Below are 16256 nucleotides of genomic sequence, written 5' to 3' on the forward strand. Positions count from 1 at the left end.
TGGTTAGATAAACCATTACTATTTGTTCAACAGAAAAAAGCTTGTAAGAAGTATGGAGTGGTCTGTAGGCTTGAATAGCATTCTCACCTTAATCATTTTAATGCATTCTGATTAAGTAAACACCCACTTCTAAAATCCTCTTTTACACTCGCTTCATGGGCTTCATAGACTGATGCCCTTTATTCAGTGTGAAGTGAAAAGTGGGCTGCGTGTGTCTTTATACTCATTCAGAGATGTCTCTGTGATGAGACCTAGCTAAAATTCTTTGCTAAAATAGTAATTTAATTTTCCGAAAAATGCAGCCTTGTCCACACTGGACCCTTTTGCAAAATCCACTTTAAAGTCCGAAGATGTGCTGAGTCCTGTCTAAAGTCTGCTTGTTTTCATAATAGCTTCTAAGTAAGGTTCACATTCACGTGAACTCTCTTCACACCACCATGATTTCCAGATCCTTTATCAGAGATAGGATGTTGAAAGCCTTGCAAATCCCTATGTAACACATCTTAAGCTTTGGTAGGTCTTGGAACCTGAGCTCCTTGATCCTGTGGACATGGGTTGCTGAATTAGGCCACAGGTCAGCTTAGCTAGTATCCTGTCTCTGGCAGTGGCCACCAGCTGAGGTTTGGAGCCAGCATACAGAAGAGTTACAAGCATAAAGTGGTAGAGGCTTCAAATGTACCATAAGATACATCCTAACTAAGGGTCCAATTTCCAAGGAGCGGTGCTTTTGGACTTTCAGACTGCATTAATTACTTCCAGGCTGTTGTGTTAAATAGCCTTTAGACCCTTTTCCTCATGCACATCCTAACTCTTGCACTCATTGATACTTTTGACTCATTTCTATTAAAGCATTTTCAAAAAATTAATAATTCTTCCCTAATGACATTTCAAAGCTTCTACTTTTCATTCTAATGTAGAACCAGCTTTAAGAAAAATTGTATGGAATAGAGCTTCTCCTTTTTCTCTTAAGCCTGCTTTTGAAACATTGTGCACATCCTTTTTTTGTTTTTTTCCCCCCCAGCTTTAAGTGTGTGTTATCGTTAAAGTACAAGATGGACTGTGTGATATGTACCTTATCAGTTTGCTTTTTGTGTTAGAATATGTTGTCATGGCTGTTAGGTGCTGTTGAATTAATTTTAGTGTCACTGTTCCCTATGTTAGGGAATTTATTTCTCTTGTTTTAATTGCATGTGCTTTTTTTTTTTTTTGTGCCTCTCTCATTTACAGTGCCATTACTCCATGAAGAAGGCAGCCTCCTTCCTGGGTATTGGTACAGAGAACGTGTACTTCATCAAAACAGATGAAAGGTAAGAAAGCAAAAGCCGTGACTGTGATCTCTGAGCCTTTTAAAAATGCAGTAGTGCTGTACATAACTAACCTATTTGAATGTAACTGAAAAAGTTTTAAATCTGTGTCCCTTAGAGGTAAGATGATACCTGAGGAACTGGAGAAACAAGTCCAGCGGGCCAGGAAAGAGGTGAGAGGGGGAGAGAGAGCATGAAGGAGAGAGGAGTGTATGCAGACTGTGTGCTTGTGTCTGAGTGAATGGAAGGAAAACTAAGAGTGACCAAAATCTTAAAAATAGGGCAGTTAACGTAACAATGTCTTTCTTACAGGTGCAATCTCTTTGCCACAAACTTGTGAAACAAGCCAAGGCTTATGGGTTCTACACTCTTAGAAGGGAGGAAAATTCCACAGGGTGTTTACTGCTAATGAAAGTCCTGAGTACAATGCTGCTTTGAAGTATTTAGCACACTTCTTATAGGATTTCTTTTGCCCTTGATCCTTTTTTAAATGGATGCAGTATGTTTTCCTAAAATGGTTTTTCAGTTAATTACACCAGCTATTGCTCTATTGCCTCTGTAGTGACCAAGAATGGTAACGTGTAACTTAGTCTCTAAAACTATCTTACAAGCTTCAAATGCTAAATTCCATCCTTTCTATTATTGTAGCCAGAGTGCAGAGGTATGCCTCTTTTCCCCTAGGGACTTTGCCAAGTAGAAAGTCAAAGGCAAGCATTTGGAAAGGCACTGATGTGTGTATTTGGACAACATTAACATACATTCCCACAATCTGTAAGACAGTGCTTACCTATAGTCAACATAATTTATTTTAGAGAGCTTGAAGGACTAAACGTGACTTCCAAGAGGATCTTCTTTTGGCTTGTCACCTTATTTCTCACTTTCAGAGCTCAGCCCTTAGTCCATGATCAGTGAATACAAAGCAACTAGTGCAATGTCCATGGCATGGACAATACATTCCATGGAATCCTATCTTGGGAAATCTACCTTTGTGGCTGATAAAAAGCCAAGGCAGCCCTGTCCTGTCCTGCACTGGCATGGCCACAACAGCTTTCAGTAAGTTCTGATTTAGATACATTTTCTGCCAAAGAACCATCTCTTATTTGAGTTTCATGCTGGATAGCAGAGCTATGGTTACATGGGGGCCCTAATGACCTAGCAAACTCCCTTGCTTGCCTCCTTCTGTACTTTGTGTTATCTGAGGATGACAACCTGTACTTTACTCATTTGAGCAAACTGGGGGGAAAAAAAGGGACTGAAATAAAACAGAGCAAGAAAAAGCAGGCTTGCAGGAGAGTCAACTCTGCTTTTGCGAAAACGGTATTCTTGTTTGTTCATGTAACAGTACATGTAATGGTCATTTGAAAGGAATCATCTGACATTTATGATTTTTTTAAAAAGGTCAGCCTCAGTATGGAAATCTGCAACTTAAAAGCAAATGTTCTATATTAAAATTCTCTGCTTACAGGGAAACACAATTTCACTTGCATTTTAATGGAAGTTACAGGTGTGTTGGAGGTTTTCATTTCATCAGAGCTTCAGTAAGTGTGCCTGTCCTTGATAAAGTGCTACTTTACAGCTTTTACAGAAGGACACTTCAATGAATTACAGTAAATATTCTAATGACTCTAGACAGCAGAGGATGTATTTACTAGTGATAGAAGCACAAAATGATCACTGAATATGAATAGCAAGAGTCTTAGGCCTCTTTTTAGAGAATTTAGGCAGGAAGATTTCTTTAACTATATTGTCAAGAATAATAAAAATTTAGTTCCCTTCTTTGTGGGAAAAGTATAATGGTAGCAATTACTGGAGTTTGTAGAGATCTGTGGCTTGTCCCTGTATTCAGTTGTGCTGCCAACTGGCTGCTTGAGAACCTTTGACTTTGATGAAGCTGTGGGAGAAAATTGCTGGGAACACTTAACAGAAGATAGATGCATTGGATACATCTTTGCCTCACTTGCAAGTGTTTTGTACTTGAGCTTCAGGCTGATTTGTAAGTTCGTTTGACTGTTGTGGTAGCTCAGAATAAATGACCAAGAAGTGAATTAAGGGCTCGTAAGTCTTTGTGAATGTATGGGATTAATTTAAGTTCATTCCAGTGTTACTTTTCACTGCTTTAGCCATTTGTAAAGAAAATTTAAAATACAGATAAATCATAACTATGTACCTTTCTCACAGTTGTCTACACTGTAAAAAACTGTCAGAGTGCAAATGTGAATCAGTCCTGTCTGTCTGTAGATACTTAAAGTAGCAACACTTTGAAAAAAAAAAAAAAAAAAAAAGAGAGCAGATTTCAGCTCGGTAATGATATGTGGAAGACTTGTGTGGAGTTTGATTTTTCAGCTGATGTCTGATTTCACTAAAGCTACACTGAGTTACCTCTGTAGACACAATTACATCATCTGAGAGATTTAATTCACTGCAAATGATGAACTTCAGTGATCCCAGCTTGTACTATTTAACAACCACTTTAGTGCCTCTTCAGTAACTGTGTTGTCATTTCATAGGCCAGATGCTTAACCGTGCAGAGCAGTCCTTTCAGCATGTGTTTACCTGCAAATGAGACTGTACACTCATTGCTAGGGCTGATACCCTCAATTTCATGGAGTTGTTACAGACTTCACCAATTCTTTTCATTGTTGCAGTTTCTGCTCCTAAGTAGATGCTGACACACAGGTCTGCAAGGGTCCATGAACTGGTCTGCTGTCAGCCGAAGGGAAAGCAAAGATGGATGGCTGACAGTGGCTGTCTGAGACCACAACCTGACAAAAGTTTTCCTTATCCCACCTGCCTGACCTTAGCACTGTCTGAGATTTCCAGTGGTCTCTCTTCTAACATTCAGTTACTGTCTACAGCCCTTCTTCTTTCCTAGACAGGAGTGGGAGCAAGGGAATAGTGCTGAGCTGTAGGTCAGGCATGGGATCAGTTGGTGATTGTCCCTGTCATGGTACGTGCCAATGTGGCTGAAGGCAAATCATGTTCCCTAGCTGAAGATTCCTCTTCACCAGGCAGAGAACAGGGGTGTTGCAGAGACAGTGCAGGTGGAAACTCTAAAGGGATGAGCCCTTTCCTTGCATGGGCAGTCTGCTGGCTGAGCTAGTAGCTTTATTTTATCAGTCAGAATGACAGCAAATATGGTAGTGAAATGTGGAAGACTGAGAAATGAAAATCAGTGTATAAAGAGAGATGTCAAATATCTGGTATGTTTTGATTTTGACAAAACTAGCATCTGTCAAAACAGTCTGAAGCTGCAGAAGTCTGCCCTGGGATGGTGTTAACTAGAAATGGAAAGTGTCTTTTCTTTTAATTAAAAAAAAAAGAGATTCAGCACTATTAAATGCAGTACCTTCTGCTGGGAAACTAAAATGTTGATTGTCGCATCTTTGTCCTACATTCCTAGATCTTTTTATGCTTTAGCTCTGCAAGTATACAAAAAGGAAATGAGCAGTGCAAAGGATAATTTTTTTTTTTGTTTTGAATCCTATTGCAGGGGTCAGCACCATTTCTTGTCTGTGCTACAGCAGGCACAACTGTGCTGGGAGCATTTGATCCTCTGGATAAAATTGCTGATATCTGTGAAAAGCATGGCCTCTGGCTTCATGTTGATGTGAGTTTGTATACTGTGTGGTTTTGTTTAGCACTGGTTTTTTATAATTGCTATTTTACTTTGACTGTTGATATTTCTTTTTAGAAGTTGGGCTCTAATAATATTTCTTTTTCTTTGCATAGGGACCAGAAATATGTTCTGATTTGACTCTGTTACATATGCTGCAAATCAGCAAATGACTTGGTTCTGACAAGCAGCCAAAGCCATTTTGTTCTTGTCAGGTTATATTTCAAAATTATTTTATAATCAATTTCTTCTTGCAATCTCCTAAAAATGCCTCAAGAGTGATTATACTCAAGAGTAAGTTTTGATTCTCCCCATGTCCTTTTGGGGAATAGACAGAGAATTGGGGTGTGAGGTTCGTACATGTTAAAATAAAGGTATGTTTCTGGCTGAACCAGTCATAAATTATTCTGTTTCATATTTACAGATTTAACTTTCCTGTATATCACCTGACATTTTCCTAAACTGTTCAGATATTTTTTTTTTAAATTTCTTTGTAATTTTAGGGTTGGATGTTAAAATCCCTTCGTTAATCTTTTTGGAATTGTGCCCTTTTATTACTTGAAAAACCTAGCAGTTAATGTATTTTTCTAGAAATAGGCCACTTCATATTTTCTAAAGTTGCATTCTCTTTATAATTGCAATGCCACAAATGCAGAATTGCTAGATTAAAAGTCATGGAGCAATAAGAGAATCTGGAGCGATGCTTATGGATATTTCCAGACCCGCTCTAAATTTCTGAAGTGTTTGTTTAATGTTGAGTATCTAAAGGAATATCACGTAGGCAGTGACGCATGTTTCAAATAAATGTCTCACAGGCATTAATAAATAAAGTCACTGTACGTGTGAGTCAAAAGAGTTTTCTTGTTGTCTGGAAGACAAAAATGCAAAATTTAGGCCTAATATTTAAAATGTCTGCCAAGCCTCCTCACAGCTGTGTGTTGCTGAGAAGGACTCATCAGATTTTCAGCAGAAGTGCAGCACTCCAGTTACATGTTAGTAACTCTCTTGTGTGTCTGTGTATGGCTGGTGGAAAGAGGGATGTAGTTGGAATCTGTGTTGGACCTTGGGTGAGTCAAATGGATGTGGCTGGAGCCATCTCCAGTGACTGTAGGAGAACAGTGAGTAGTCTCCCTGTAGCTGAACTAAAATATAGTGGGATAAATCTGGGTCATATTCAGAACCATAGCCAGCTGATAGTGTTTTGAAAAGAACTAACTTTCTTCTTCCAGTTTTGCTGCATATTAAACTAAGGTAAAAATATCCAGGAATATCTTTAAGTTAATTTTCTGTTTTAAAATGACTTTAGTTGTCAGAGGTTAATTGTTTCCCAGTAGAAGAACAGATGTCCAGTAACAATTTGGGTGTGCAGTCTGGAAGAACAATTGTTCTCTTAAGATGTGATTCATGTTATGAGCCTCTCAGTGGTTCCCAGAAGTTCTATCAGTATTTTCTTCATCTTTCACACTCACTGAGGGGTTGAGTGGATGTTTCTCTATTTTTTTGTTAAAAGTTCCTAGCTGTATCTATAAGAGAACACGATATGGGGAAAGACTGAAAACTTTCCACAGAAGTGACATCAGGCACGCATGTGTATATACAAGTATATACACGTGTATATACAACTGTGCTATGGTAAAACAAGCAGACTATGATTCTAAGTGTGACATTTTTTCTCTCACAGCACCACTAGAAATAGATTTACTGAAATTTTATGTGAGCAGGAACAGTGAGACTTGGTCTGTGCCATTCAGAAAGCCTGTAAGAAGTACAGAGAAGAGTTGAATTTTTTCTTTAACTTTTTTTTTTTTTTAAGCAAGCATACCTCCTAGCACTATAGGCAGTAATATTTTTGAAATCTCTGAGAATCTACAGTCCTCTGAAAGGTCTGGCTTCTTGTAGAATGATTTACACATTATGCAGTCTGAGTTACAAGAAGTGAGCACTGGTGTTTAGGCCTGCTGTAACTTTGAAGGAAAAAAGTTACAGTACAATTAAAACCAAGAGTAAAACCCAGGTAAAGTTCTGTCTAATTTAGGAATTTTCATGTATCATTGACAGACATCAAGATTATCTACTGTAAGTACTCCCATGAGCTGTTACTAAGAATATCTTATGTGAATGTCAGTGGTGTTGCTTCCAGATTTACACCAATTCATCTAATTTCAGAATATTTTCTGATCCCAAAAATTGATGTGTTTGCCTTAGGGAGACTCTTTCCATTAAATATGAAATGATAAAGCTTGTGATTCTTAGAAAGGGTAAAAGGGACAATGTCAACATAAATTCAGTAAGCTTCAGGAAGATAAATTTCAATAAAGACAGAAATAGTAGATAAACTCTCACATGAAGACAAACCAGAGAGAAAAACTGAGTTAAGGAAAGTGTTTTAGGAAAATAATACCAGTAGGTCCAAACTGTCCTAGCAGCCAAGCTGTTCAGTCAAGCCTAAGAGCAGAGGCTATTCCAAGCTTATATTGTTCACATTACAGCAATCCAGTTACTTATTGTATTCCAACCTTCATCTGTGATGCCTTTCTTAATAACTTGTTTTGTATCATCAATATGCTCTCCAGCATTTATGTATGTCATGTATTGTCTTCATGTAGCTTTAAATGCTGTGTATGAGTATTTCTTCCCTGATGGTCCTGACTTTGACTATTTTTTTTCTCTTATTATTAGGCCGGTAGAGAAAATCAGGTTTGACCTATTAGCCCATGCTTAGGTAATTAGCTTAATCATGCAGTGAACACTGATTCCCATAGTTCAGCTGTAAGTGATTTGTTGCATACCAAACACAGTAATTTTCTGTACCTTGTTACCAATTACATTGTGTGTGCCACGGGTTGGTAATAGTCCTGTTTTGACCTCCCCTGCATTGCTCTCAGCTGGATTTGTCTTAAACAAAGTGTGTCAACCTAGTTTGATAAATCTGCCTTCCTTCTGTAGTCTTGTGGACGGAGGAGAAGCAGTCAGCTCTGCTGTGTCTTTGCAATGTCTCATCAGAAAGCCAGAGAAACGTGCCAAGCTGCTGCTCTGGTAGTGAGTGAAAACCTGGCTGGAAAACCATACCCACAGAGCAGTTACCAGTGGGTCACTGAAAGGAGAAAAAAATTTGAGCAGGATTCCACAAAGGTCTATCCTCGGGTAGAAATTATCTGGTATTTTCATTAAATAACTTAGATGAAAAAGAATATCCTGACAAATTTGAAAATGATTTAAGACTTCTGGAAAAGGGAGTGGGAGGACAGGATTAGAAATCAAAGGGATTTTGACAATTTGGAGAAAAAAAGAGGAAAAACTAGGCTACAGTTCAATAAAGATAGAATTCTAAGCTGCAACAATCAAGTGCACAAACACAGGCTGGGGATTGTTGGCTAGAAAGTAGATCTTTACTGTAAAGCCCAGATCTTTTTCTAGTTCACAAATCAGTGATATTTTCAAATAGAGTTAAATATCATTCAGAATTGAATAAAGGAGGTACATAAAATGATTCTTTCTTTTTGCTTCATACGCCATCTGCTTTATCTAGATCATCTGCAAATAAAAAGATGCAGTTCAAGAAGGCCCTACAGGAGAAAGATTAGAAAATGGGAAAGCAATGTAGATAAACAGAATCATACCTAGAAATTATGACCAATGAGGAAAGATGGAAAGCACTGATGTTATTTAAACTAGAGAAGACAAATAGACAGTACACAATAGTCTACAGAAGCCTTAAAAGGTGCTGCTGAAAGAAAAGGACTAATCTGTTCTCCTGGCCGCTGGAGGTGTGACAAGAGGTAACATTGTTTAGGACTGACACTTTAATTTAAAGATGTGTTATTCCTGTTACACACAAATTAGGTGGTGAAGTTGTGCGGCTTCCATCATTAGAGAGGACTTTAAAACCAGACAAAGCCAACGATTCTGTCTTCTTAAGTGCCTTCTCATTCATGGTGTTTTGTTTTTTGTTTCGTTTGTTTCTGAGGGTTGTGGTTTTTTGTTGTTGTCGTTGTTGTTGTTGTGGTTGGGAAGGTTGTTTGTTTATTTTGTTTTGTTGGTTTTGGGGTTTTTTTTTGCCAGCCCTGGCTCCCTATGCACTTGCTCCTTGAATTGAGTAAAGAAACATGGATCACAAATTCATGTTGTATTGCTGTGGCTCAAGGAGAGTAACCTAATTTCTCTCATCTAGGTCTCCGGTAGCAGTTTTTAAAACAAAGGCAGAAAGTAGGGCCAATAGTGTTGTGAAGGCAGCAATTGCTGGTCTCTCTCTGCATTTTATTTTTCACTTTAATGCTAATTACAGGATTAATTGATTTGTTGATTAATAACCTCTAGAAAAGATGTGGTTGAGAGAAATGAGAGGAGTATGGCTAATCTTGCCTTTGGGGGTGGCACACAATTGAGATGACCTCTCAAATGCTTTTCTAGTCCTGTTTTTCACAAACAGTGTGCAAATGTCAGCTTTTTCAAACACACAAATCTTCGGATGCAAATTTTGTAAAAATGTATTATATTTTAATGGGTTGTTTATAAATTCTGAAAATCAGGGAGTAAGTTAGTGACTGTTTTGACTTTATTGAATCAGAGAATGAGAAGAGTTAAATTTGTCTTTGAATAGAAAGTTCAGTTAGATTGTCATCCCATAACATGGCAAATTTGGACTAGCTGGAGAAACGAGGTTACAAGTCATGGTTCTGCAGGATTACTATGAAATTTGAGGCAAACAATTTCCTACCTTAGGTTCCACCTGTAGCCTGAGCAGCAGCCCTTGTCTCAGCAAGGATGTTGTGAGCATGACAAATATGATGAGATCCATTAATTTGGGGCATTAATCAGAATGACTTTTTAAGACAAGTTAATAACCTTTCATGTCCCTTGTGAGCCTTTGCCATCCTGTCTTACAGAGATAGCAGCTCTTGTTCCTAATATATGGCCCGTGAAGCAAATACTGATGATAAATTCATGTATCAGCTATCATGTATTTTTATTTCAAGGAAAGAAAAAAAGAACAAAAACCAAACAAGCATATATTTTCTATGCTTAGGTCAGGAATCTTTACATCAGCAATTTTCTTTTTCTTTACAAATATTTTTTTAAAATAAGCTGAGTTCAGATGTTTTGTGGACTGATGCCTTCTGTGTGTCTCTAAAGAACCTTGCTTGCTTCACAGGTAGTTTGCTTAAGTGCATTCTGCCTGCATGAATATTGAAAATAGTTTTATTTATTTATTTATCAGTAATTTCTCAAATGCACTGTGTGACACGTCTAGTGTTTGCATGATCTCCTCACCTTTCCTCTGTGGATAAACGTTGTTGTTTAAGAACTAAAGTTTCACAGCACCTGATGATCCTTGAAGAACTCATGAGAAAGGATCACATTCTCTGATTCAGGTTGTCCAGAAATTAAACTTGTGTAATAAAAGCTTGTTGCCTGGGTACTTTCTATAGTCCCTGGAGAGACACATCTGCCAAAGGTGTCACCCAATGATGGGTGTCTAGAGTAGATTGAACTAAATAAGGAGTTTCAGTGGAGAGCTGCTCACTACAGAGAAAGGCCTAAGTGATTCTTAGAGCCTACACTTAGTTCTTAGATGACCTGAGGGAGTCTTAGTCATTTTAAGGTCAGTTGGGTTGCTGGTAACATAAGTGCTGCTACTGCTCACTGACAGACTTTGCTTTTCATATCTTTGCACAATCTGAGCCTGGACTTTGCAACTGGCAGAAATTATCACTGTCTACTCTAATTTCTCAGAAAGGAATTGGCTAGCAGGAAGAAGATGTGCAAAGTGGGGCTTTCTGCTTAGGTTATTGCTTAGGTCAAGGCTGGGGGAAAGGAAGCAACTCTTTGGTATCAGGAATGAGTCTGCTTATGCAAGGACGTTTCAGTTCATTGCCCTTGCTTACACAGAAGGGCCACTCTGGTTTGTGGCGCACGTAGTGGCGCAGACCACCACCTCTTCTATTTCAGACATAGCCCCAGGCTGCCATCTTTATTTCAGGAGATGAAACTAAAGGCAAAATTTAGCCCACTGACCATGCAGTTGTTCCGGTTTGGCCAAATGTAGAAGTATATCCTCTGAGAGAAGGCAGGCTATAACCACCCCTCCCCCACCAGGTTTGGGGAAAAAAAAAGTCCTCGAAGGAAAGTGAAAGAGATAAAAACTATTTATTTAACAAACACACAGGAAAAGGGATAATGATGCTAAATAATAAATTTTAGAGTCCTTCCGTAGATCTCTCTCTCCCCCTCCTTGGAGATGGGATGGGGCGGTGGGCCCACCTCCAGGGCCAAGGCCTCGGTGGAAATTCCTCCCAATGTATTCTGATGTTGAAACAGTCCAGCAGAGAGAAAAGGAAAAAAACAGTCCCAGGAAAACAAAATTTCAACTTCCCAGAGGAAAAGGAGCTGAGAAAAAAAACTGCTGAAAGCTGGCTGGAAAGAAAAGCAAGCCGGGTGCTTCCCTTCCCTCCTGCTTTCCTACCTCAGCTGAAAAAAAAGTCTCTATCTCTGTGTGACCTTGAACAAGCTGCAAACTGCTTTGAAAATGTTTTGCTCAAGTTTTCGTCCCCCCTCTCAGGCTCAGTTTAAAGGCATAGAAAGGCACAAAAATTAATTTCTGGGCATAGGGCAGTGATTTGATACATATCATAAAGTCACCCCAAGACAGCAGTAAACTAAGTTTTAAATGAGATAAGACATCTTTAGAAATTACTAGTTGAAGTATTATCAAAATAACTTTTTACAAATAATATTTTCTTGGCTCTACAAATGTTCCAACAGGCTTCTTGGGGTGGCTCAGCTTTGATATCAAGGAAGCATCGCAGACTTCTTCATGGTATCCACAGGTAAGTCAATTTAGTTCATGGGCTCACTTACCAGGATTTGAGGTGAAAGTTACGTGGCCTGTTGGCTTCCATAAGTGCTGCATTTTTCAAAACAGAAATTACTGTTATTTGGAGAAATTTCTGAACCTGTGGTGGGACTGGGTGTACAGGAAATCTGATTGGTCTGCTTGGATTGTGTTTTATTCTTAAGTACCCATGATTACAGATGCAATTTTCACCTCCCTTTTTCCATTTATGATTTTTGCAGGTCTAATTCTGTTGCCTGGAATCCCCATAAAATGCTGTTGGCAGGAATCCAGTGCTGTGCTCTTCTGGTGAAAGACAACTCTGTAAGTACTCCTGACTTTTTTTTGTATTCTAATAGCCTGTCATTTCTGTAATATGGAAGTGGAAATAATTAGAAAATAGCTGAAAGTCAGTTTTACTATACTGCAGTAAAAAGGCTGAATTATATTATTGTGAATTTCACCACTTAATCAATTAATAAAGGGTGAATAAGAGCAAGGTGAAAACGATCCAAGTCACTGTACTCACAAGTGGTCAAATTTTGCAGCTGATGCCCTTGCTAGTTAACTTCTGTACATGATTTGCATTCAGAATGGAGTATGTTGTCACCTGGGCCTGGCACACTTTAACACCGAGCTCATCAAAGCCCTCAGAATAGCTGTCATCCATCAGGACTGCAGCAGTGCTGCGACTGTTTAAAGCAGGCAGGGCTCATCTTCACGTCCCCTTGTACAGCAGCATCAGAGTGGGAGAGGGATAGGAGTTACAGCACATGCAGGTAAAGGTGCTGAGCCTTCTCTCCTCACTCTACCAGTTCTTCCTCAACAGCAGGGTGATTTAGACTTCCCTAAAAGCCATGACTAATTTAAAGGCATAGCAAGCAAACAACAGAGCTCTGCTCTCAAGATGACTCTGCAATGTAGCAAAAATCCCTTCTTGTGCCTTTGTGACATTCTTTTTATCTTAAAACAAAACAGTAAGAGGTTATTTATTTCAAGCTTCATTTCAAACTCAGAGCTGCTAAAACTTATGCCCACTGTCCACCATTAGGGGTGAGTTTTACCTTACACTCCATAGGTTGTAAAAGACTGATCATCACAAAGATATGGAGCCCCTAGGGTTTACATCACTATCTTGCGGCCATGGTTTGGAAATTACTTCTAATAAATCTCTGTCAAAAAACCTGATATTTTCTATTCAGCTGCTGAGGTTACCTATCCATGTAATTTGTTACTAACTTCTGTTAGTAAGAACTGATGAGGACCAAAGAGCACTCTCTTGGGGCCGATTGCTCTAGGTCAGGGGTGAGACATGGCAGGACAGCAAGGAGAAGTGTGCCACCTCATTTCCTTAGACTAGAGTGTGTGGGATTAAAGAGGATTAAATTTCAGGGTCACCATCCATTGCTTTATCTTTATTCCAAGATGAGAAACAAACAGAATGAAGCTATTGACTAAGATTAATATGGTGTTTTAATTGCAGGCTTGGGAAGATTTCAGTGCTGTGTTTTTGACTAATTAGGCCCAGTATGTAGATATTGCCCCAGGTAATGATTAGGCTACTTGGACTGAATAGTGGAAATTTCTCAGGAAGAAAGAGGGAAGAAATGAAGAGGACTGAAATGTTCTAGGTGCTCTAGCATTTAGAGTCCCTTTATGAACACTGTTCCAACTTCAGGGCTCGGGCAACCTTCTTGTATTCCCCTTCCCTGCAGTGTAAGGTCTGGTAGAGTGATCCTATTCCACTTCTAAACCACAGCTAGGCAATGTTGTGTTGGAAGTACTTGTAGAGCTGAATCCTGGGTCTTTGAGGGGTGAAAACAGAAGTATCATGGATCATAGCATCAGATCCTGTTTTATGGTGAGATGCTCTGGAAAGCAGATTTTGCTGCATCAGGAAGAAAGGGTGTTTTACTCTGCGTCTAATTCCTGGAAAATTGGCTCTTACTCATTCTGTGTATGTGCCAGTGAAGTCTTTATATGCAAACAGACACACATAGATTTGAGTACTTTCTGATTAACTAGCTGGAATATAAATTCTTAAGAAAAAAAGATCAAATGCATATTTAAGACACTTTGACAGAAAAATGTTGCTTCACTTTGATCCTTTCCATACCAGAACAGGCAGCTGAATCCAGTTTCCTGTTAAAAATGCTATTTTTGTACCAGTAAGAGAAGGGAAGAGTACATGTATCAGTTTCTCACTTGGGAGCTTGTTCCACTTCTCTTAAAGCACATAAATACCTATGGCTAAGATGAAGCATGCGTTTAAATGGGAACGTAATTCCTTCACACTGTGGTTAGGATGCATCAGTGGGAACTGGATGCTGAGATGTGAGCTGGAAGAGTCTGGAACACATTGCTCTGCTAGTGAATGTTCAAGGGACCTCAGGTAGATTCTGAAGTGCTGAATTCTGCAAGACATCAAAGCAACAAAATGTTAATCACAAATGTTAAGACCCATTTATGAATTGCCTTATCTCCCTTTGAAAGACTGATTAAGGAAGTCTTGTTAGCCTGTTTTCCCATTTGCTTTGAGGTCCATTTGAAAACTGTGGAATACTTCAGAATTAGGTTTAGTTGATTATAAGTGAACAAGTTAATCCCCTTCAGTTTTTCTTTTTCTCTTTCATACTTTCCATATGAAAAATAATCTTTAGAAGATGTCGTCACATTTCAGCTGTACTGGCAGCACTGTAATTTCCCATTAACAAAAGAAATAGCAGCTTTTTTTTTGTTTGGGTTTTTCTTTTGCCTCATTGCTTCAATGGGGTTCAGCGGTGTTCATATACTTAAGACATTGCAGCTGGCTTGTTAGAATGAAAAACTTTGTAATAAAATATTTTTCTGTACAGATTTAAAAAAAAACTAGAAAAAAAGATTAACTGCAGTGAAATGCTGATAAAAAGAGTATATCTTCCAGCCTTAGTGAAACAAAGTTGGAATATTTCCAAGGCAGGTAGAGATAGAAAAGAGAAATGTGTTTGACTTGATTAGAAGAGAAAAGCATTTTCTGACTGTAGTTCTTCAGTGCTTAAAGCGCTCAAGAAGTGCTCAGCTATTCCTTTTTCACTGGCATGCCCTGAGTAACTTTCATCACTTCTCCAACAAGATAGTCTTACTCAGAAAACACTGGTATTGCCGAGTCATAAGTGGCAGTGAATGTTTAAACACAAAGCTAGATGGACCAATAATCTCAAAACATTGGTGAAATCAGTTTTGGTCTTATATGTTCTTAAAATGCTAGGAATTGGTGTTGGGTTATACATACTCCCTTAAAACCACAGAGCTACTCCAATTTGTCCTTGCTGTCATCCATATCTGTATGAATATTATCTACATATAGACAGAGAACTACTGTTTATCACCACTGCCAAAGTTCTGTAACCCGTGAGAGTGAAGCACTAGTTTAGGTAATTAAGAATCAGTTCTAGGTAATAAGCAGAATTTTTACTTATTAGTTAAGAATAAAGTCTCAATGTAGCTAATGAAATCTCAGTTTAGTACAGAATATAATTGATTAAGGTGATGATGGTAGCCATCCACATGTAATCTCTTCCTCATCATTAGAAATATCATAGAGATATTTATGCCCCTGATTCTTTTCCAGGGCAGCTGCAGAAAATGCTCTATTCTCATTGCTTTTTCTTGGGTTTAGTACAACTGAGAGCTCCTTCTCACCTCTTGAAGTGAATTGCTCTAGTGTCCTAACACACTGCACTGCTTTTGACAATTTTCAAGATTGTCTTTATTGCCACAGATAAGGCAAATCAGGGAGATGCTTGTCTTGGGGAAAAAGATATTTTATTAATGAAATTGAAATTCACTTTTAACTAGCAATGAAAATGGAAAGAGATCAGAAGACTTGCTTTAGGTAAGTCTGTTCATTGAGAAAAATATGTTGAATTATGAAACTGGAGCTCTTGCTTTCAGTATCAATATATTTTCATCAATTTGCCATTAATTAGAACACACAGAAATTATCCATAGACTTCATCAAAATCAAAAGCTCTTTGAAACTTCATAGTGGAATGGGGCCTCTATGAAAATAGTATTTCCATTTCCTAAACTTTAACAGACTGACTATAAAGCCGAGCACTTGCGTTAAAAAGGGTAGAAAGATAAAAGATGCTGAAGAAAGAAACTCAAAGTTGTCAAATGGGGAAGTTCTAATGAAACTTTTGCAATTCTTCTGAACAGATGGAGCACCTCAGTTACTGTGTAGAAAACTGTTGGGGTCTTCTTTGGACTGAGAGCATTGAGTTAGAAAATGTATTTAATGCGTATTTATTTCCTTTTTTTTTCCTTCTACTTTTTCATCATTTGACTAGGAAAATTGAGATGACTTTTTTTTGTCATCCATTCCTTTTTTCTTCCCTTCTCTTCCTCCTCCACCTTTCTTCTGGAATATTTCTCTCTTTCTCACAAAGGATGATTTTTGTTTCTTTTCCTCTCTTCTCTAGTGACATGCAGGAGGATGTCACTGTACTTGCGTCTGGATATTGAT

General features: G+C 38.4%; 1 protein-coding gene across 3 annotated transcripts in view; it reads left to right on the top strand.

Annotated features, from left to right (window-relative positions):
• Positions 1–16256, top strand: part of GADL1 (glutamate decarboxylase like 1) — an 85700-nt gene that overhangs the window by 21288 nt on the left and 48156 nt on the right. For all 3 annotated transcript variants that reach the window (XM_008631966.2, XM_017732080.1, XM_017732079.1), the window contains exons 7-11: positions 1228–1307; positions 1423–1477; positions 4795–4911; positions 11680–11744; positions 11992–12073. In XM_008631966.2, coding sequence (XP_008630188.1) covers positions 1228–1307; positions 1423–1477; positions 4795–4911; positions 11680–11744; positions 11992–12073 — 399 coding nt within the window. The remainder of the gene's footprint in view (positions 1–1227; positions 1308–1422; positions 1478–4794; positions 4912–11679; positions 11745–11991; positions 12074–16256) is intronic.

Source organism: Corvus brachyrhynchos, unplaced genomic scaffold, assembly GCF_000691975.1.
Source record: "Corvus brachyrhynchos isolate BGI_N302 unplaced genomic scaffold, ASM69197v1 scaffold53, whole genome shotgun sequence".
In the NCBI taxonomy this organism is placed as follows: domain Eukaryota; kingdom Metazoa; phylum Chordata; class Aves; order Passeriformes; family Corvidae; genus Corvus; species Corvus brachyrhynchos.